The sequence below is a fragment of the Paramisgurnus dabryanus genome, chromosome 20 (assembly GCF_030506205.2).
Source record: "Paramisgurnus dabryanus chromosome 20, PD_genome_1.1, whole genome shotgun sequence".
Lineage (NCBI taxonomy): Eukaryota > Metazoa > Chordata > Actinopteri > Cypriniformes > Cobitidae > Paramisgurnus > Paramisgurnus dabryanus.
Genome location: NC_133356.1, coordinates 16,276,209 through 16,299,601, shown reverse-complemented (window position 1 = coordinate 16,299,601; position 23,393 = coordinate 16,276,209). Strand labels below are relative to the sequence as shown.

The following is a 23,393-nucleotide window of genomic DNA, read 5'->3' as shown; positions in this document are numbered from 1 at the left end:
CAATGTTTTGACATCACAATGAATTGTGATGAACTGAATAAATGGGCGGCGTAACATCTGACCACAAGAAAAATGGAAAGCAGATGGGGTGTTCTGCCTTTATTCTAATGTTCTTTTGAAAAATAGCTGCATTTCTCTCTGCTATGCACAACCACTTTCATATGGTTTCATACTGTGAGTTTTTCATATTGTTTTGCTGGGTAGATATATCCATGAATATTATTTCACTTTGCAAATCCTGCAGTATCTCTACCTATAACCAAATCAAGTAGTAATTGTTTAAAAAAAACAACTTCTATTCAATAAAATGTTGCATACCTTGAAAATAAAGAAGGGCTATTTTAAGTACAGTCCACTTTTGAAACATTATGAATGGCAAATGGCCAAAATAAGGTGGTGTTTGTGATTAAAAAAAGATTATTATTTTACCTTATTTTAAAACATTACTGTTATTATGTTTCCATAGGTCTGTCTTCACATAAAGAGTGTACTGTCTGCTGGACAAAATCTCTCATTTGGTGAAAATACCTGATCTATTTAAAGCCTAACGGTTTGCTGAGCTCCATCAGGGTAAGGTAATATCATTATAATAGTGCACTGGTGAGGAAGAGAACAGTAAAGCAGCTAACAGAGATGAATGAAGGTGCTTAAACCTCTGACCCGGCTCTGTACGTGTTGCATTTGTCAATATCTGAAATAAAACACAGCTGAGTTCAACCTGCCCCTGCCCTATGCAACTTCAAATGATTACTGAATAATTCTACTCTCGCAGACAAACCAGCTGCCACATGTAGAAATACTGGTGCTACACAAAAGGAAATGCTTTATAGTGCACATTACCTAAATGTAAAACATTACATTTATATTAAGAACAGTGACATGGTACTAGACCTCACGAACCAAAATAAGTCCATGGAGTTCAAACTTTCCGTTTAGCTTTTTGTGACTTTAGTTTCTGCATGGTAAGATGTAAACAGAAAGATGCATGAACCATCTCTCATAATTGCACATTTAAATACATTTGTGTTTTGCTTTAAAGGGATAGTTCACTTTAAAATGAAAATTCTGTCATCATTTACTCATCCTCATGTTGTTTTAAACCTGTATGAATTTCTTTTTTCTGATGAACACAAAAGAAGATATTTTGATAAATGATGGTAAACACACAGCAGTAAGTGACCATAGGCTTCCATAGTAGGAATAAAAAAATATGATGGAATTTAATGGAACCCGTCAACTGTGTGCATACCATCATTTATCAAAATATTTTCTTAGTCATTTATCACAATACTTCCAAAATATTTTTTCCTACTATGGAAGTCTATGGTCACTTACTGCTGTGTGTTTACCATCATTCCTTAAAATTCATACAGGTTTAGAACAACATGAGGATGAGTAAATGATGACAGAATTTTAATTTTAAAGCGAACTATCCCTTTAAGAAAGAAAGAGAAAGGGCAGGCTGTAGGTTCTGTGCACATAAATTACCACTAGATAAGTCCTTGTGGTCAGGGGCGCTGCTAAGGATTTTGGGCCCCATGAAAAGAATCTTGAAAGGGCCCCCAACACAGCTGAGACTTTTTTCATATTAATGTACATAAAACCATGTGCTTTTGGTATTTTGACTACCAATGGGGTGATAAAATTTTACTTGAATTAAGTGCCCATTGGCAGATCATTTTGCTTGTTTTAAGGACAATTTCACTTAAATTGTATATTAATTTGTCTTAAAACTAGACTCATTTTCTTAGGTCATTTTGCTCATCAAGAAAAAGCATTTTACTTTTAGAATTTTTAGATATTTCTACTGAAAACAAGACAAAAATACTAAGTAAGAAAGTAAATTTTTGCAGTGTTGAACGTTTAACTAAAACTGTATTGTTATTTTTCCAGCATTTTCTTGACCTAACATGGGGAGAAAATTGAGTTCCCTTATCATGCACTTTTAACACCAGTAGCCATTTTAACCGCAACATTTAAACTTATGCATTGCAAAAAATTATTTTCAAGAAAAAAATTCTTAATATTTTTTTATTTTTTCAGTAAAAATATCTAAAAATTCTTAAATTAAGATGCTTTTTCTTGATGATTTTTTGCTTGTTTTATGCATAAAATCCCTTAAATGTAATATTTTTGGTCTAAAAACTAGACTTATTTTCTTGGGTCGTTTGGCTCATCATGAAAAAGCATCTTTATTTAAGAAATTTTTGATATTTTTACTGAAAACAAGACAAAAATAGTAAGAATTTTTTCTTGAAAATATTTTTTTGCCGTGTGGTAATTATCTTTAACACTAAAACGAACAAGGCAACATTTTGACCGTTTTGAAATTTGCATAGTCTAAATAAATCATAAAGCCTCCCTGACTTCTTAAAACTACATGAATTTTCATTAAAAGAAGCCTGCACATAAGCACAGAAAAGTGCCGTATGCTACGATTATTTTCACGGGCGGGTGTCCACTAACAATTTAGGCCTACTTAGAAAACCCACCTTTTCTTGTGAAAAATTGGGTAACATAATGTCGACCCTTTGCCTCTTTCACTTCTTATTTTTTTCTCTTTCCATTTTTGACTTCCAGATTTTTGAGGCATTTTCACTTCCTTGTCAGTCAAGTTGATATTCTGCCGGCGCTATAAGTGAAGTCAAGCTGTGTTGCCTGGATTATACAATTTAGGCGGACTGAACCATTTTATGATAATTGAGAGGGGGGAAAGGGGCCCACGGACGTTTGCGTTTCCTAAACAAATAAATTTTTTGATAGCAGGACACAGCAAATAGAATAATTTAAAATAAAAAAAATAAAAAATTTTAGCACCACAATTTTGGGGGCTTCTCTGGGCCCCCTCTTACTTGTGGGCCCCGAGAATTGTCATTGTTTACCCCCCCTTTACAGCACCCCTGCTTGTGGTAGAGCCAGTTTTCCTCATTTTTTTTCTACAAAATGGAAAAAAATAAAACCCTTGAGGAAGAGATTCCAGTCAAATGAGTAGCCAAAGACACTGTCAGAAGAAATGATCGAAAAATGGTCCCAAGCTGTCACTGGTAAAGCAGTTCCCTTTTTAAAGGTCCTAAAATGTACTATTTATGTACAGATAAGTATATATTTTGTACCAATATGTACCTCTGAGGTACTAATATGAACTCTTTAGATGCAATGGTGTACTTTTTGAAAGGGTACCATCCCAGTGACAGCTAGGGACCATTTTTACCATTTCTTCTGGTGTAGCCATATGGGTGCATCATATAGTTCTCATCTGGTCCATATACTAATGGAGTCTGACTGTATAGATGAATAAGATTTTTAGCTTCTTTTTGATAAAGATATTACACATAATAAGGAGAGAACTGTGAGTTTGTGTTGTTGAATTGAGAAACAGCCCTTCTTTCTACTCTGCTGTGTCATTCAAATTGCTGTATGATCTGTAGAAAACATGCACTTCTATGTTTGGTAATGATGACTGTGGGTTATCTTGTGTCCTTTGATGTCCTCCCAGCAGCAGCACTATTCTGTCGTTCAAAGACAGTCGTGTCTCTTTTTGCATCTGTTTTATCATCCCTCTTTTATAACCATTGACAAACAGGCCATAGGGCCAGTGGCCGGTTCAAAACAGGCTGTTTATGCATATTGAGTCATCAAGATTCATTATTCTTTCTGATGCTCCCTACTCTGCCTTTATATACTGTAATAAACTGAAAGGTTTTGGCTGTTCTGTAGGAGCAGGAATGGCTACATTACGGCCCTTCATTCAAAACCAGAAGCAATTATCTGATGCTTCATGAATTTCACGTCTTACACCTCAGCAAGCTTTATTGGTTATTGTCTTGTCTTGCCTTAGTGGTTATGCTTTGTTATTTTGCTTCTCAAAGGAATATTTATTTTGTGTAATTTTGAGCTAAAAGTCCAGACAGCAGTGCAGACTTACGCAGATGATATGAGAGTTTGAAAGATGGGTGATAGGTTTGTTTAATGAGAGTTCCAGTAGTTGACCTTGTGAAGGGCAAGAGGGAAGTCCTGTACTGACTGAATACAGCAGAGAGAGAAAAAAATTAGAGGAAGAAAGTACGAGAGAGCATGGACAAAAGTTTAGTTTTTCAGAAAACGTCATTTTAAAAGATAATGTTTTAGACAGAGAAATATTTTTGCTGTGGTCAATAACTTACAAGTACGGTCTTTCAATACCAGGTGAAATTTTTAACAAAATTTAATGTAAAACGACTTATAAGTATTTCACTTTGAACATAAATAGTCAATTGTTAGCCTACTTTTGACCCCGTCAGCAGGGACGAAAGTAACACACAAGGTGGGTAAGAAGTAACACAACAAAACAAAAAAAGATTTTTGTGTTACACTTGTTTTTAGTAAAATACATTACTATGACTATGTTTGACAGTGTAACTGCAAACATATTTTGTTATTTATCTTTGCAAAAAATAATGAAATTACGTTAAGTTATATTAAATCTTTCAAAAGACAGTATAAACTTGAAGTGTTGAAAATAAAACATTTTTAACAGTTTAAACACCATAACATTTAATTAAATCAAATTAGAATAATATACATTTTCAACATATTGCAACAGTATTAGCAGCAGGACAAAAGTAACAAGTGTTAAAAAAAACAATTTACTTTTATTTTGAAAAACTCTGGGAACACTTCAGGATGTGTTAGGTCACAAAATAACCTGTATATTGATCAGTATTGTAACACATGAAACAAGAAACACAACATGTTATAAGAAGAACATGGCCACTTTAGGAATTTACTCGCATGGTTAAACAGCTTTCCGGACCTAGACATGCAAAACGGTGAGCAAATAATGTGATATTTGTCAGCCTTGTCAAGGGTTGCGAGCTAAAGATGCTGTCATAGTTTGGAATGCAAATGTTATCAGGGCTCGGAGAAAATCGCTTTGTTACTTTCGTCCCGCGTTACTTTCTCCCCTTGCAATGCTGAGTCAGTCTTATCTTCTAATTAGTTTGAATGAATAGTTTAATAGTTTAGCCAACCTTCATGTCACTACAATAGAATTACGAAGTCATTTCATACAATAACCAATGTAATGTGAAAGTTACAATTTAATTTTTAAGTGAATTATTCGTGTAACGGGTACACATATGCACACATACCACAGAATATAATAAAGAAAACAGATAGGCCACGCAAAAAGAGAAAAACAATTTTACCTACGTAAAAAATAACTGCAAGGAGTCTTTATCAAGATTAACTTGCCTAAAATGAATTAAATAGGGTCATTCAAATGTCAGCCACGGTGAAAACTGCAATTAGATCAGAATAAGATTTGAGGTGCACATAAATATTCATGTTTTAAATGTTTTAAACAAAACATAATGGGGGAATTGACTTCAATGTGGAAGCTAATGAGAAGAAAGAATAGCTTGCTGGTCTATTTAACATGATGTTCTGGATTGAAAAAAAGATTGCTATCATAACAACAGTAGTGTTGTTTATAACATCTGCTTATATGTTCAACATCTCCAATCCTATTGGACAAGGTCAGCACACACTAACCTCTTTGCAAATTCAGCATTTAGAAAGTATTCAGATCCCCTAAAAATATCTCAGCAACGATAAAGTAAAATGGACGGCACCTAAGCTAAATTTCAAATGTTGATGTAAAGACTCTCAATATATGTTTGTTATTTTCATGAATTTACAGACATTTCTAAAAATCAGATTTTACATTGAAATTATTGGGTGCTGAGTGTAGATTAATGAGCATAAAATTAATTTTTGAATGTGGTGTATGTAAAATTCAGACCTCACTGACCTTATTAATTAATTTTCAACAAAAGGAGAAAAAAAATCATTGCACTATTAAAAATTTCTGCAGAAATTACAGCATTACTGGCAGCTGTTTGCCAGTAACTTACTGTAGATTTAAATGCTTGTTATTTACTGGCAACAGTTTGTTTAAAGTTAAATGAACATGAAACATTAACAAGTCTTTATCTTTACCATCGGTGTATGAATGTGTGAGTGAATGGGTGAATGTGAGGCTAATTGTAAAGCGCTTTGGATGGCCATAGGTCTGTTAAAAGTGTTATATAAATGCAGTCCATTTACCATTTACAGAATAAAACTAAAATAACACCCTAATGCAAAGCATTATGTAAAGACAAGACTTGTTAATGTTTAATGTGGATTTAACTTTTAACAAACTGTTACTAATAGGAAATAACATCAATTTAAATCTACAGTACAGTAAGTTACTGGCAAACAGCTACATAACAATCAAATTCCTCCATATCCGCATAAAACAATGGTAACCCATCAGCAATATCAGGTTGGTTGATTAAAATGGCATTTTTTTTAAATGGGGAGATATACAGTGTACCATTCCTCTAGGTGAATTATACAATAATGACTATCAGTGAAAATGTTGCAGAGTGTTTCTGTACCACATAAAGACGCTCTCTTAACAAGCGTGGGAAACATATTTCTTCCCTAAAGAGAATCGTTACTCAGAGGTACACTCGCTACAGTAATTTTGTGATTGATTTTAGTCGTAACTTTGCCTTACAGATGGTTATTGCACGAGATGCTATAGTATGGAAATTATATTACAGGGCTTTTCACTCTGTGTGTACCAATGGTACAGTATACAGAGTGAAATGATAAATGGATGGAATGAGTTAGCAGAAAACAGCCAATCATAAACCAAACAGTGCTTACATCATTAAATATTCATCTGTACATACTTACTTGTGTTTAGTTTCAGCATCGGATCTAAAAGTAAGGGTGTGTAGTATTTTTTTTTTTTGCAAGTATAAGGATATGTGTGGCGATATATGAAAACAGAATTATACATTTCCCCTTACATATACTGATTGAGGATGTGCTGCTCCACTGATCCAGCTTCTAAAACTAATTAGCATAAAATACCAGTGTTGATCCCAAATCACAGCAGTGATTCAGAGTTTCCATTAATGACCTGTCTGCTCCCAAAACGGCTTAAGTTGGATTTTCTCACCCCAAATACTGTACATACAAAGTATGAAATATCCTTTATATGATTAAAACATGGGATAAAGGTTGCTTAAAAAAAAACGATTTCACTTTTTTCAATTCTGTTAAGCAAACAATGCATTGAGATACAGTATAGGGTGGAGAGGAGATAAGTCATAGTGTGAATCAGCTTGTGTTGTCACACTGAATGTTCGGACATGCCTATTATAAACTGAAGGATCCCAAGGTTGCTGTATGACTAACACCATGGTCTAGCAATGACGTTTGCATGAGGTGGAGCTTTTACACACATGGCTATAAGCCCTATAAATAACCACAAACACCCTGATTCTCCAGCCTCCAAGAAATTAGTTATTCTTCAAATGTCACTACAACAGGAGATTGGAACGAGCAGAAAAAATATTAAAGCAGTGTAGTTTGTAGCTCAGACCATATTTCCCTTCTATATTTTTCACACTGGGCTGTTTTGTATGTATATCTCCATCCATCCATCTATTCATGTGGATTTGAAGATTGTAATTCCTTCGTATGAAATATTTATGAGTATAAATTGAAAAAGAGGTCATTTGGTGTGGCTGTTTCTCCAAACTCTGGCAGCACATTATGAATTCCAAAATGTATGTTGGGTCATGCATTCGAGTGATTTATAAAGAGTGCAGTAGTGCTGTTTATGCTGAAGGGAGTCCATAAATACCCACAGTTAGCTGACAGTACACTACCCTTCTCCCACACAGAGCGCTGCTCGATTTAAGGTTCCTCCCTAAGTATTACCTCACTCATCTGCATATCAATTTCATTAATTTTAATGGCCTTACCAATAACCTGTCTCTGTTTCACAATTTCACTGTCTGACTGAAACCTTGTTTGTTACAAGTGTGTGTATATGAGGATGGGGAGTGAGAGATTTTCTCCGTATGGCTTTGCACTGTGCCTCTGAGCTGTGTGTGTGCGTGCGTTCGTTCGTTCATGCGTATGTGTTCGTGCTAAATAGCCTAATCCATGTATTATTGCTTTTTTGTATTAATGTGTGTGTGTGTGTGTGTTATAGTGCTTGCTTGCTTGCGTGCGTGCGTGTGTGTGTGTGTGTGTGTGTGTGTGTGTGTGTGTGTGTGTGTGTGTGTGCGTGTGTGTAAATGGCAGTCCACAGATGACTATCTGAGTAGTTTTTCTAAAAAATGTATACAAAGTGTAGCCTTGAAACACTGCAGTGTGCTAGAAGAAAGTAGGAAAATGATATAAAAAATACAATATGGTGACTTTATATACATACACATAATGCACATTATGGTGGTGCAATATGACTCAATGTTTAACATAAACAGACATTAAAATGTTCCTGAAAGTTAATTCTTGGGGCAACTAGTGCACCTTAAGAAGTTTTTTTCTAATATAGTTTTGTGGGGGCCCTTGGTACTGTGGTGGCCATATTGAGCCATAGGTCAAAGTTGTTTTTGTCAGTTTGATCAGTGGTTCAGAAGTTTAGTATCATGTTATGGTCTTTGTTTAAGAAATTTAGCACAAACTTTAGTCTTTTCTCTAATTATTATTGTCACAGTAGGCAGCATGCTGCTTTCTGAAGCTGATATGCGAATGTCCTACAGCCATTTTCTGCCTATGCTCAGAAATGTGACCCGGTGATAAGAGCCAAGTGCAAAAGTGCAGAGCTTTCACCATAAAAAAAGAGTTTCACCTCTCTAACTGTTCTTCTATCTATATTTCTCTCTCTCTCTCAATCTAACTCTCTCTTTTGTGTACCACAAAACCAGTCAGCAAAAATATAAACATTCCCACAAAAATACTGACACATGGTAGATTAATGTGTAAACAAACATTTCTCAAACTGACAGTGGATGATTTCCTAAAAATATAGCATTTTGGTGCAAAATAACTTGTGAGTAAAGATGAAAAGACCGAAAGGTCTATCTCCTTTATTAACAGTAAAGTGTTTCCTGAAGACTGTTAGATACCAGATACTAGAAAATGAATTGATTTCTACAATTCATTTATTATTAACAAACCCAGAGACTAAAACAGCAAATGCTTTTATTAGCATACTGCTGAATGGACCAGCTTAGGTCTTTAAGATCCAGGCTGGTTAGTTTGGTGCTGGTCCAGCTGATGGTGGAAAAGCGTAGCTGTTTGTGCATGCTTAAAATCTCTGCTAAGTTGGTTTTATGTGAAAGAAATATCCGGTTGTTAAGTGATGACTTAAGGAATACTGTTTCCGGGTCCAAACCTCCACTCATTTCAATAGAGGATATTATTTAAACAGCCAATTATGAGCTCTACTTATTCATATCACACATTTAAGCGAAAAATTGTATAAACTCACAGTGCACACTGCAGTCTCCAGGCTCACGTTATCCGCTTGTTAAGTCATGACGTAAGGATGACCGTTTCCAGCTCCAAGCCACCCCATTTAAACAGCCATTTATGAGCACTATTTATTCATAGCACACATTTAAGCGAAAATTTTATAAACTTACGTGTAAACTGCAGTCTCAGGCTACTAGATTCAAAGACAGCAATATATTAATAATTCATTAAAAAAATCCACGTCCATAAATCTATGTCTGGTCTCTCGGATTTTGTTATGGAGATAAAAATTAGGATCGGGTGTTTTTGGTAGTTTTTCTTTACAAGTACGAGTGTTATTTTTTGCAGCCTTAATCGTTATCATGATCAATCCAAAAAATTCATACTTATTTAAACATTAATCACTTACATTATTTTTGTATTTGTAACTGTGATGCAAATCTATAAGTCTATGTAACTACTGTATGGCTGTCTGTAAAGCTGCTTTGCATTTATTTGCATTGTACAAAGCGATAGGCCTACTGTATACAAATAATTGTGATGTGACTTAAAGACAGATGCACTGAGCTGGACGCAAAGCATGCTAGTCACAGTGCAATAAAAACTGAATTAAGGACAAAACTATTCAATTCGCAATGAACCAACAAGACAACATACTGTACAAAAAAAAAACCCTGAATAAGGCTATAAGTTACTGTATGCATGACAACATTAAGAACAGGAGGAGTTTAATTCACAAGCAGGTCATCATATATAATGCGCCTGCAAGCTACAGTATAAGCGTATATTTCATAACTTCCAGCTTTATCTCCCTGTCATGTCTGAGCATTTCACTGATGGATCTGCATTTCCTCATTATCTGCTGGCAGCCCATGCATTCATCTTGCTGTCTTAATACTAACATCAATGACTCTATCCTAATTATTACTGAAAACTGAGATAATTCATGTTTGACTTGTAGAGGATGGCACTACAACAACAGGTTATAGGTTCAAGTCCCACGTAATGCATAAACTAACAAAATGCTTACCTCTAAAGCATTATTAAACACTTTAAATCAAGTATATAGCAAATACCTAAGTGTTAATATGCTCAGTGGGGAAATTGTGTGACCTCTCTGCAGGGCCGGCGTCATAGGGGGGCATTCGCGGGCAGTGCCCCCCTGAACAGGTTGTTGTGCCCCCCTACAAAGTTTTTAATTACTTTAAAATATATATAGAATAATTAAAATAAATTAAACATTGAATGTTTCATGACTTGTAATGTAATCAAATGAGGAAAATATAGTTGATATATGTTTTCTTTAATTAAAATAGACCAGTTTCTCTGATTGGATGTATTGTCACGTCTCACCCATCTTACGTCTTTAGCATTTGTGACTTGATACTAGCAACGTGTTTTTTCGCGGCATTTTATGGGTCGTGTAAAATATGGATATTAGAACATTTAGAATGAACCAGCACCGCCTGCTCCATCTTCATGCAAACACAGACTGGCTCAAACTCAGAGATTAGAGGTTGAGGTGGAATTTACAAATCTACAGGACACTTTTTTAAGGAAGTCTATTGTTCTTACACGCCGTCTCTAGCTATTTCAAAGGTAAGTTAGGTTGTTTTAAATTATGTAAGCTTAATGTGAAGTGTGGCTATAGACCGTTAACTGAATTACGACGTGATTATGGTAAAGCGGCTTTTTTAAAGCTAGGACGCGCTGCACTTTGAAACTCATTCATTTCAATGGCTTGCGCCGCGCGAGGGCGGTTTGTTGTTGCGTCGAGTGAGCGCGAGCGCAGCGGAGCTCAGCTTGCGCTCACGCCGCGGTCGAAGTTCAATAGTTTTGCGCATAGTTTGTGGTCTTTTGCACTTTATACGGGAAATGAGCTGACAGTCTGTACCAGTTGTATGAGTGTGTGCTTGCTGTATTTGTTGTTTTAATGTCTTGTTTTTGCAAGTTATTGTTGCTATTGCGTGCCCCCCGTTGGAAGCCGAGTGCCCCCCTGTTAGTTATGGTCTGGCGCCGGCTCTGCCTCTCTGTAGTGACATCATACTGTAATTGTGCATGCCCTTCATCTGAAAGAATACCACTATATGTGACCCAGTCTGTGAAAACCCAGCTAAAGTCATTTTTTTGTTATTTACCTAATTTAAAGATCATTCTGTGAAAATATAACCTTCATATCTTTAATATTGAGCCAATAAGGCCAAAGAATGAAATCAATGTGAAATCAAATATTTAGATTAGGAGACTTCACAGGCAGGGTCACATGACACAAACACTAGCCACTAGTACCTTTCCTTGACACTGTCAGAGGTCATAGTATCGAAGAAAAGAGTGTCACCAACATATTTTCCACTAATTGGATTTTATTCCACTAGAGCTGTAATGAGATCTCATTTTCTCAGCATTTCCAGCGTGTGGAAATTACCCGTGGATCATTTCTAAGAAACCATTTTAAGACCTTTCTACTTGGCAGCCTCGTCCTCTCTGCATGAATCTTTTCTATTTCTTTAAAACAGGATAATGGTGGGTTAAATCTGACCCCATGGGTTATGAGCTGGCCTGTGCGTTCCTGGATGAGTACATAGATTAGGTAAAAGCCCAGCAGGGGTCCTGACCACTGCACACCTTCGTGTTCTTTCTTTCCCAATAGCAATAAGTGCTTTCTACCTTACGCCTGAAGGCAACAGGAAGATAAATGGGGATTCTGGTTAGAGAGCAAGCTGGCTACATCCTATCGGCATGAATTTCTAATGTCTTACATAATCGTTCGATGCTACCGGGCAGTGCACAGGCCAGTATTGGTAGAGATAGCACTGGGTTGCTTTTGGAACACAAGGCTTTTGTTGGCATACTTAAACATCTTGCTGGGTATGGGAGAGATAAGGGCTGTGACTGAGATTAATAATGTGTGTAATTTCCACTGAGATTAACCATTGTTTTTGGTTAAAGTATCAACAAAATTTAAACTGAAGTAAGATTTTATGGTAAAACTAATGAGCTAGGTTGTATTTGTTACGTTAGGATAAGGGTTAATGTATTCACTAACATAAACTGATAATGAGCAACATAATACAAAATGCATCAGTAAATAGAGTGGCGCTTTTACACTTCTAAAGGTTTAACACAGTGCCCTAAAAAACGAAAGTGACAATGGAGTGGTTTTCCGTACAGAGCTTATCTGACTAAAATGCATGTTTGAGCTGCCTCAATATAAAAAAATCTTGTACTGACATATTATAACATATATCAATGCCATTGTGTTGGTTTCAAGATGCACACAAGTATTGTTTCGTAACACTTGAAATTGTGTTCATAAGACTGACATGACACCTTCATAATCATGACAAGACACGTGTCATGAACATGAAGGAGATTTTATGCACCTTTATGACAACTATCATTCAGTGTCATTTGTTCAGTTATGTCATTTTAAATACAAAGATGACATTGTTTTAGATGTCTTTGTCATGACAACTTGACATTACCCAAACAACATAATTGACCACTCTTTACCAGTGATACAAATATAATCTGTCATTAAAATGTCATGAAGTGTTAATACTTTGTCAAGTAGTTTTATAACGGCATCATGAATATTTTTCTTGACCTCAACTACAGTGGTACAAATATAATTTGTCATAAAAATGTAATTAAGTGTTAATGCTCTGTCAAATAGTTTTATAACAGCATCATTAATATTTTTCTCGACCTCAACTACAGTGGTACAAATATAATTTGTCATAAAAATGTAATTAAGTGTTAACACTCTGTCATATAGTTTTATAACAGCGTCATGAATATTTTTCTTGACCTCAACTACAGTGGTACAAATATAATTTGTCATTAAAATGTCATTAAAGGGATACTTCACCGATTTAGCATTCAGCTTGGTATCTGTAGAAACCCGGCAGTATTACTGAATGACCATGTTTCCCTCCATGAGGGAAACATGGTCATTCAGTAATACTGCCGGGTTTCTACAGATACAAAGCTGAATGCTAAATCGGTGAAATATCCCTTTAAGTGTTAATACTAGTTTTGTAGAAACATCGTAAATATTCATAATTTCATCATGTTTTTTTAAGTTTCCCTCCAGGTTTTAGAGAAATAAAACCAATCATCCAATAATAATAATATTAATAATAATAATTCAAATTGATAAAATTATATTTTTTTGCATTTGGAAACAGATTCACCTAAAATTAAATGAAACCATGCAGTGTTGGGTCCATATCACTGCAAGAACTGTTAATTACATTAAATTAATTAAATGTTTTGTTCATTTTTTCTTCTATGTCAAAAAATAGTAGGAAAAAAGAATGCTATGGAAGTAAATGCGGTCCACGGAGTGTTGGTTACAAACATTTCTCAAAATATCTTCCTTTGTGTTCGGAACAAAGGAATTTATACAGGTTTGTAACAAAATTAGAATGAGTAAATGATGACAGAGTTTTCATTTTTGGGTGAAGTATCACTTTAAGTTTGAAAATTATTCTGCTATGTCATGTTTATGACAGATTTATGACAAGTTGTGATGTATTGATTAATGTCAATCGTCATAACAAAGACATCTCAAACAATGTCATCTTTGCATTAAAAATAACATAATTGAGGGAATGATACTGAATGACAGTTGTAATAAACGTGCATAAAATCTCCTTAATTTTCATAGCACGTGTCATGTCATGATTATAAAGGTGTCATGTCAGTCTTATGAACACCCCTTCAAGTAAAGTGTTACCTATTGTTTTCTGTAAGTTATGTTTAAAAAAAACTACTTACATGTCCTAATATAACTAAGGTCAGACAGACCACTTTTATGGGATTTTGCATTCTTTTTAAGCTTACAGTAAAAGCTTTGGTGCCAATTCACTGTAACAGCTTTGTGTGCTTTTTTTGTTCCAAGAATAAACAGTCACACAGGTTTGTAACATCAATGATAAAAGGGTTTTCATCCTTGAGAGTACTATTCCCTTAATGCCAAATACTAAAGCCGAGGGAAATTAAAGGGGAAAAGAATTACAATCAAATTTACAGCATTTGCGCATGTCATTACAACATATTACAAACTATCGATAATAATAGAGTAAAATTTCGCTCAACAGAACTTAGTCAAACTAAACAGCATGTTTAGTTGCATGAGAACATGGCAGGAGTGACAGAAATGCTGTTTATGGGTTTTACAAATGTGTACCTTGCTGCCGATCGCTCAGCCGGCTAGACATACAGGCAATCTCTTCACACTTGCAAAAACCCTGAATCAATTACTCACTCGTGCACTAATGAGGGATCGATAAACATTGTAACTCTCCACTTCTCGCAGTGAGTTCACCTATTTACCCCTAGAAATCTTCTCATCAGCTTCATTTTAACACTGCGTGAAGCACATTGGATTATTGCATGTCAAAGTCTGCATGAAAACGAAAAGATTACGCAATTAGCAACCGCACACAGTGATCACAGGGGAAATAAATCGCTGTCTGTTTGGAACGCAGCTTAGCAGGATTAGTATTTTTCATTAAAGCATAAAACAAGCAGACAGTCATTAATTATGGCAGAGCATTTAAAAAAGTCATTGGCCAGGTCACAAAGAGCTGAGTAGATTTAATTTAGTACCAGGCTTCTGAGAACCGTTACACAATTCCTAGTCCACAGTTACAGAGCGAAAACAACCGGCTGATGTGTGCCCCAAACCCTATCTCTTGAGAAATGAAGAAAGACCAATTAAATTCCACTTAAAAGGCAATGCAAGCAATTATAAATGTATTTCCCTTTTCAATTCAGAATAGCTCAAAATTAAATTACAGCAAAGGTCCAAAACCGTGTACCGCCATATCAGCCTGAAACTACGACAAAAGCTCAGAAAGCGTGAAGCGTGAATAGCAAGCAATGCTCGTTCTGTCGCATTACCAATGCAAATGCAGCAGAGCTACAGCAATATTCATTATTTACACAACTCATTGACAGACTGACAGACAGAATGACTTCCAAATACTGAGCCCAAAGGAACACTGCGAGAGATCTGCTATGAAGCAGATTTACAGGAAAGCAGAAATAGGTCATAGAGATAAAGATAGAAAGAGGTTGATCAAGGTCAAATGTTGTGTCCTCTGTGGGAGAGGGAAAGGGTTGAGCTGGTGGGTTACCTTGCAGCTGTATGAATTCGGGCAGCGAGAGGATATGACCAAAGAAGAGCGGATGTGATTCTGTGGCAGGCAAGTACAAAGTGGATTACATTCAGTACAGTGTTTTATCATACAAGCTTTCAGGTATGACTAGCTTGACAAATTGAATGTGACCCAGTGTGTAAAAACCCAGCGAAATTACATAAAATCATCCGACATAATATAAAGAACCAAGCCTTGGTATATTTAATATTGACTGAGTAAGATCATGTCAAAGACTGAAATCAACGTAAAATTGAAATCTAATTTTGATATTTTAAATCACATAATTGGATTATGAGACTTTAGCCTGGATTTCACAGACAGGGTCACACATTACAAATCATCCAAACCTTTTTAAAGTCATCCAAAAGTTCATGTCTATAATCCAATTAAGCTTAATTATAGTTCTTATCAGAAATTAATCATCAATTAAATTCCTGCTGCCCTAAATTTACTGTAAGCTTCAAATTACTTTACTTAAATTTGTATCTAAACTAATAAATCCTACTGCTTGCAGCTGTTATGTTACTGATATAGGTTTATTAAATCTAATCAAAAAATCATTATAATGTAGCCTAAGGGAAATAACATTTATTGCTGTATTTATCACAACTCTTAAAGGTGCTCTAAGCGAATTCACATGTTTTAGACCATAAAACATTTTTTGTTACATACATCAAACATCTCCTCACTATCTGCTTGCTACCTGACCGCTGATCAATCTGTAAAATAACGCGATCTCTCTAGACAGCCCAGGCTCCACAAACGGCAATAACAACACAGTGGCCAAACCTAGCACCACGAAACATAACAGTGTTCCAGCCAATAAACGACAAGAAGGATTTGGGGGTGGCGGTTGGGCGCGTTCATGGAAGCACGGAAGGTAGAGAGAGGGACAGGAGTTAGCTACGCTCCGTTTGTTTGAAAACAGTTCAAATATCAACAAAAAGTGACGTCGCACAGATTCGCTTAGAGCGCCTTTAAGAAATCCAAGAAATTGTGAAAAAACACTAGCCAATGAGATTTGTATACATAGATTTGTTCTGATTTGAATATACCGTACTTTATCTATTTTGTAAATTAAATATTCACCAGTGGCGGCTCGTGACTGCTCATCCGAGGGGCGCTAATTTAAAATCAGTGTTCGGAGTGTCATGTGTGTTGCTTGCATTTTCAAAATATGTGTTTGTTGCGTCATGTGAACCATGTGCATCATGTGTTTTGTCAAAATAAGTGCCAGCTGCACACACGTCAAAACCGTTTATGATAACAGAAACACTCACGTTCACAAAATACACGCAAGGCACTCCCTTAACAAACTCTGATTACGCATGAGATTATGTGAGTATCTGGCAAACGCGAGCGTCTCTTTTATCATAAATCCTTTAGACGCATCTGCAGCAGGCACTTATTTTGACAAAGACACTTGATGCACATAGGATCACTCGACACGCAGAACATATATTTTGAAATAAGGAACTACACACATGACAGGCTCCCACACTTCAAATGGAATTAGATGCAAACAAGTGGCTTAAGTGAATAAGCACCTTCTTAAGTAGACTTAAGTAAAGCGCCAAAGCCAAAAAGATGAGCGCTAGTGGACCACAATGCAGGAAGGGGGAGAAAAGAGAATTTCCGACTGTCTTCTTAAGGGATAATCCAGCCTGGCTGGCCACAGGCAACATGGATAAACTGTAATTCCATGCTCAAAATGTGAGCATGCGATTTTGGTAAAGAGTGCAGTTGAACGAGGAAAGGGGGACAGAAAAATTGTAAATTTACTGTTTTGTAAATGTGTATTAAAGGCTAATTGACACTGAGGGGTTAATGAATCTCCACTGAAATGGGAATTTTGAAAGATCTTGAAGCAGATAGAAATGATAAACAGATCGAGAAGTAAAGATATGCACCAACCTCCACAATCAGTGGAAAAATTAAAGAGATAGTTCACCCAAAAATGAAAAATCTGTCATCATTTCACTCTCATGTTGTTAAAAACTTGTATACATTTCTTTGTTCTGATGAACACGAAGGAAGATATTTTGATTAATGTTTGTAACCAAACTGATCATGAGTCCCATTCACTTCCATAGTACAGTAGGATAATAAAAAAATACCATGGAAGTAAATGGAGTTCATGAACGGTTTTGTTACAAACATTCCTCAAATTAGAGAAAGAGAGAGGGACAGGGAGAGTACAATGGCTTATTCTTTCTTCATTAGCTGGTGGTGTCAGAAGACATTAGGAAGCAGCAGGCCCAGTACAGACTGTCTGGTACACAAAGCTTGCATCTAAGACCTCTGTGCACTCAGAAAGGAAGTACACCACAGAACATAAGGCAAACTTCTACCTTCAAACTCAACTATCTATCACAGGGGTAGGCAACGTCGGTCCTGGAGTGCCGATGTCCTGCAGAGTTTAGCTCCAGCTCTAATCAAACACACCTGAACAACTAATCTGAAAAAACAAATAGGCAAGGTTTTATCAGGGTGGGAGCTATAATCTGCAGGATGTCGGCACTCCATGATCAACCTTGCCTACCCCTGATCTATCATAAAGGAAGGGTACCGTTTTACCATTTCACCTTTACAATCTTGTATCGGCATTTCACAGCACCCCTCCTCCTAAAAAACAGCACTTTATAGTTAGGCATGCCAGTCTCTTTTAGGCACCCATGGCTGTATTTCAGGTCAGCAATCTTAGGTGTTAATTAGCAGCTGTTATTTTCCTATTAAACGCAGCGTAAGGTAAATAGTTCACAATTTCGGGAAGTGTCCCACAGCCACACAGCTCAGCACTTTTCCCCCCACAGAAATCATTAGCAGCCTATAGCTGGAGAGAATGTTACACATCAAGAGATATTCCTCTCTTTTGCACAAATTCTTCAACTCGTTGTTTGCCCTTCAATAACATTCACTCATTTTTTTCTTTTTGGTCTACCAGCTTTTCCTAACAAAGCTATTATGTGTCTTTTCAAGCAAACTAATGAAGTGGTAGGACATCTCAGCGTGTCAATAAGGTCCTAGTTACATAAATGGTGCTTTTACATTGCATAGTACCCCACTATTTGGTTTGGGTCAGGTTGGGTCAGCTCACCTCACTTTGGCTTGGTTAGCTTTTCCATCGAGTTTAGTTATACTTTGGATTGGGAGGGATTATAAGCGTGTCGTTACATTTGCGCTGCCTATTGCTGTGACAGCATGTGAGAGCGTCGTTGTACATCCCCATACATTGATTTATTTCTCGGTCCGCCACGAAATGAAAATTGACCACCACAAATAGATATTTGCACCACAATTAGATATTTGCACATCACATTTATCACTACCTCTGTATCACATGACAGTTTCTGTACAAACACCTGTGGCGTTGGTTGATGCGCTCTGCGGAGCCTCATTTAAGTTGCATTTAAGCATACATGCAGACGCGCATGTCGCTAACGTGCCACCACAAACTACAAGTCTAAAAAAACTGTTATGGTGTTCCTCATTTTCAACCTGTGGATGTTTTTCATCGCTAAAAGGGAGTTTGGGAATTTACAGCAAAGCACGGATGACAACATGTTTACTCGAGACAGAGCAAGCTAGCATGAAGGTAAAGCTAATCTGTTACATTATAGCGATGACGCTGATAGTGACGATTCTCTCAGATCAATCAGTGATCTACAGTGTTTTCGCGTCACGTTTTGGTATCAGCTCGGGTCGCATGGAACCCTGACCGAGGTGATACTAAAAAAAGTATCGGGTACTAGGTACTGCACCCAGTGGAAAAGCTCCCAAAAGTAAGCTGACCCAAACCAAACCGTGGGGTACTATGCAATGGAAAAGTGCTATAAGAGTAGTGTTCTGAAAGCATACATGGATTGAAATTTGTATAAAGCTACATTGTTGCCATTGACAGACTAGTAGAGGTCAGCTGGTTTTACTTTGTGACTTGGTGAAGCTACACATTACGAAACACAGACTCAACTAAAACAATCATTTTCATACTACACTAGACTTCAAATCAAATCTCACAGAAACGGCAGGAAACATCACCCAATTGAAGAGACCATGCAGTGATCCATACCAGCACCTTGTGGTGTCTGTGAGAAAGACAATCTCTGTGTGTGTGCATGCGTGTGTTAGTTTTTACCTTTGCAGAGGTGTTTATAAGCCTTCGACTGAGTGTTCAAAGGTATAAACTGCATCCAAGATGTTAAGTTTTGAATGCATAGTCGTATGTGTCTATGTGTGTGTGTAATTCAAGGGCATTGGTGTGTGTTGCAGTCCTCAGCTTATATGCACATTTGAATACATTCCAAGATGATCATCATTGAGAAAAAAGGGCTTAGTCTTGATAGATAAATCCAATAGGTATGGCCTCATCTTAGCTCTCTTTTTGCTCACACTGTTCCACTTCACTCACCTTGGTGCATATGGTAAATACAATGGTGTCCACTCCTGGTCCTGGTGGGAAACACTGTCTTCTGGCTTTTGCTGGGCATTTTGGTCTTTGATTCATTACAGTGTCCCCTCAGCTGGTTCCAGAGCATAAAAATGGATTCGGAGGCACATGCTGATTGATAGGAGGCAGCTAAAGCCTGCCAAAAATTATAACCCAAAAGTACCAAGACTGGACACCACCGACCTTTACCAGAGATGTGATGTTCTGCTCTAGCCAGAAACTAAAACTAAATCTTCTCATTGACTCTCCTGAACTGAGCAAAGATAAACTAAACTAAATGCTGATCATGGATGGCTTAATGGCATGGTTTAGTGCCTGGCTGAGAATTGCCTTGCTGGCAATGATGCACCCTCCGTGATTAAGGACGGCATGTGGTGTGTTCAATGGGAACTCCATGTATCACTGTGGGTGCTAGAGCAGGCTCCAGTCAGACCCACCGTTCATACCGCTATAGATGTTCCGATGATGAGGGGACATCTCTTCTCCGCCCGGCCTCTTCTGTGCCACCTCCCGGCCAGGGCTGCCAAATTTCCCGTGCTCGTGGCTGACACCGTAGGAGTGCCGTAACATCTCGGGGCTCCCAGAAATGACACGGCCCTTCTGGAGGTGTTCTGGTGTCCCTGATAGAATCTGTTTGGGGTCCGGACTCCCACACACACTACCCATGCTTCCCCGATGCTTTCGGTAAAGGTCAGGATTGCCAGACGGCTGAGAAGACACCAGCAGGTGTTTCGAGAACTGCTCTGGACTGCCTCTGGAAAGGTTCTTCCCAAGTTTCTCAGGACTGAGCCCCCTCAAGCCCTTGTGGTCTGGACTGGAGAAGGACCCACAACGAGAGCGGCACACCTGGGGAAAGGTATGCGCTGTGTACTCCTGGCTTGTGCTATGTCTTCGGCCTACGTGCTCAGAACTTGGTGCCTCCTCCCCAGAGCCTGGCTTATGCAGGTGGTCAGGACTGCCTCCAGCGGGGCCGCCCAACAGCTGCTGCTTATGAGTGAGATGGTCAGGGCTGTCAGTGCTGCCCGCGCTGGAGGTACTGCTCCCATCACCCACATCTCTAAGGAGTCCAGGCCCTGGACCACTGGCGTGAGACAGGCTGCTCTGGCTATCGATTGAATTCCTGCAGCCGGCTGGACCCCCGGTACCCACTGACCCAACAGTACTACCAGAGCCCTTCTCCTCGTCCAGCATGAGGCACAACTCCCTCAGTTCCAGGTTCTCCTTCACCACCTCCTCCTGACGCTGCTCCAACTCCTTCAGCTTCTGCAGGTACAATGTGACTTCCTTACGCATGATTCCTGCACTGTAACGGCCCAGGCGCTGCCACTCCCTCGACACTTTTTTCCCTTTCTGTCGATCGTCATCCAGAAAGCAGCAGAGATCCCTCAGCTCCTGGTTATCCTCTTGCAGCTTCTGATTCACTTCCTGGAATAATAAATAAAGTCTCAACACTGATGTCTAAGCAGGAAAATAGTGATTGATAAAAGTGTTCCTGCATTAGTACATAAAGGTCATGGGTTCAAACCCCAGCGAGCACACATACTGATTTAAAATGAACCTTGAATGCACTGTAAGACACTTTTGATACAGCCTTAGCCAAAAGCATAATTGTAAATGCAAATGATAAAAGTGAATTTCAGCAAACACTGCTGCACAGTGCAGGTTAAGAAGGTTGAAATGTTCTGCAGCCTTTCAAACCAAAATGATAAACATAAATGTGTAGTAATTTTCATAGGAAATTCATTTAATTCAAATGTATTTATGCTTTTAACATTGTTGCATCAATGCAGCTTTAAATAAAAAATAATGTATTTTAATAATATTTTATGATGATTTTGTTTTATGATCTTGTTCTATAACAATATATATGATATTTTATGAAAATATGTTACATTTTATTTAAAATACCTTTGACACTCTGTATGAACATCCTTACAAGATCATATAATGATATTAAAGTTGAAATCATGTTTGAGGTATGCCCTTATTTTTCCCATCATGCTCCTTGGGAATTTAAAATGGCATTATGCAAAATCAAATGCAATATGCAATATGATTTCGTATCACAATATCATATTTTTGTAATTATATTTTGTACAAATAATAGACATTATATGACAACTAAGCACTAAACAACAATGCGTTTTTCTGATCATTAAAACAAGGGAAATGCATGTTTAATGCAGTCGCCCACTCCCTGTCACCTGGAGCTCGGTTTGCTTTACCTTCAGCCCTCGGATCTCGTTCAGGTGCTGCTGAAGCCTGCGGTTCACCTCTCGGATGAGATTGCTGTGGTCCACTATAGCGCTCATTTTCTCGGCTTCGGCTCTTCGCAGCCGGCGTACCAGCTCCTCCTTACTCCATTTCATAAGCTCATCATCCGTAAGTTTGCAAAGATCCTCTGACGGACCTTCTGAGCTCTTGGACTGCAGCTGAGACTGGACCGGCTTCTCCATTCCCCCGAGTAACTTATCTAAATCCTAGGCTATAAAACAAATCACAGACAAGCCGTCCGAATCCTTCGTTGGCACTTTTCCGAAATCCCTCTCGATATTATCGAATCGTTGAGAGTAACATTTTAAGTAGAACTCTCCTGGCCATGCTGTCTCCTTGAAAGGCAGGGATCCACCCGGTGCCGGTGAATACTTTCTCCTCCTTATGCACTTACTCTACGGAGGGAAGCTTTGTCTGTCTCTATAGGAGAGACGAGTGCTCTGTTCTCGGGTCTGTCCGTTAGCATGCTGTCCACCTCAGTGTGGTGCTGAACCTGTGTCCGTTGTCCGCGCGCGAGGAAAGCGCACGGATTGTCGCGTCAGAGCGAAGAGTGTGTGACAGCAACCATTTGAAATTGGCCAACTGATCTCTCTCTCTCTCTCTCTCTCTCTCTCTCTCTCTCTCTCTCTCTCTCTCTCTCTCTCTCTCTCTCTCTCTCTCTCTCTCTCTCTCTCTCTCTCTCCTTCTACGTTCAGTCACACGCCCCCTTTTCTCCTGGAGATATTTAACTTTTTGTTATTGGGCGCCACCTGGTGCAAAGGACTTTTAGTTCACGTTAAACATAAAAAAAATATTATTATTATTATTAATAATAATAATAGTACAGAATAGGCTTTATGCCCAGCTGCACTACTTCCTGAACTTCAGCCAGCTCCTTGTTTCCTGTCTGCCATTATTGGACAAACTGATTACTGCAGTGACCTCAGTAGTCACAAACAAACTGATTAATCCATGTGTGCCTGACCTCAGTAGTCACAACACAGTAATCAGACACACCTGGATTAATCAGTTTGTCCAATAATGGCAGACAGGAAACATAAAGCCAATTGTAGCCATTAATTGTAGGTAGTTACAATATTAGCCTGGAAATTAAGATATTTATGCATTTGTTTAATTATTTATTAGAATAATGCCTGTTTTTAGTTTGTAACATGGACATAAAGGGGTTAAAAAAAAGGTTTGAAGAAACTTTATCC

General features: G+C 37.8%; 1 protein-coding gene across 3 annotated transcripts in view; it reads right to left on the bottom strand.

Moving 5' to 3' along the window:
• The window catches only part of ccdc85a (coiled-coil domain containing 85A), a 28,075-nt gene extending 5,296 nt beyond the window's left edge, over nt 1-22,779 (bottom strand). The window contains exons 1-2 of one of the 3 annotated variants that reach the window (XR_010547022.1): nt 22,149-22,779; nt 19,885-21,348 (exon numbers count right to left, since the gene is read on the bottom strand). Coding sequence is in view for 2 of the 3 variants with exons in the window: in XM_065296695.1 (XP_065152767.1) it covers nt 20,361-21,348; nt 22,149-22,379 (1,219 nt within the window). In the remaining variant the exon portion in view is untranslated. The remainder of the gene's footprint in view (nt 1-19,884; nt 21,349-22,148) is intronic. The other 2 variants (XM_065296695.1, XM_065296696.1) reach the window with 2 other exon arrangements.
• Between the last annotated feature and the right edge of the window lie 614 nt (nt 22,780-23,393).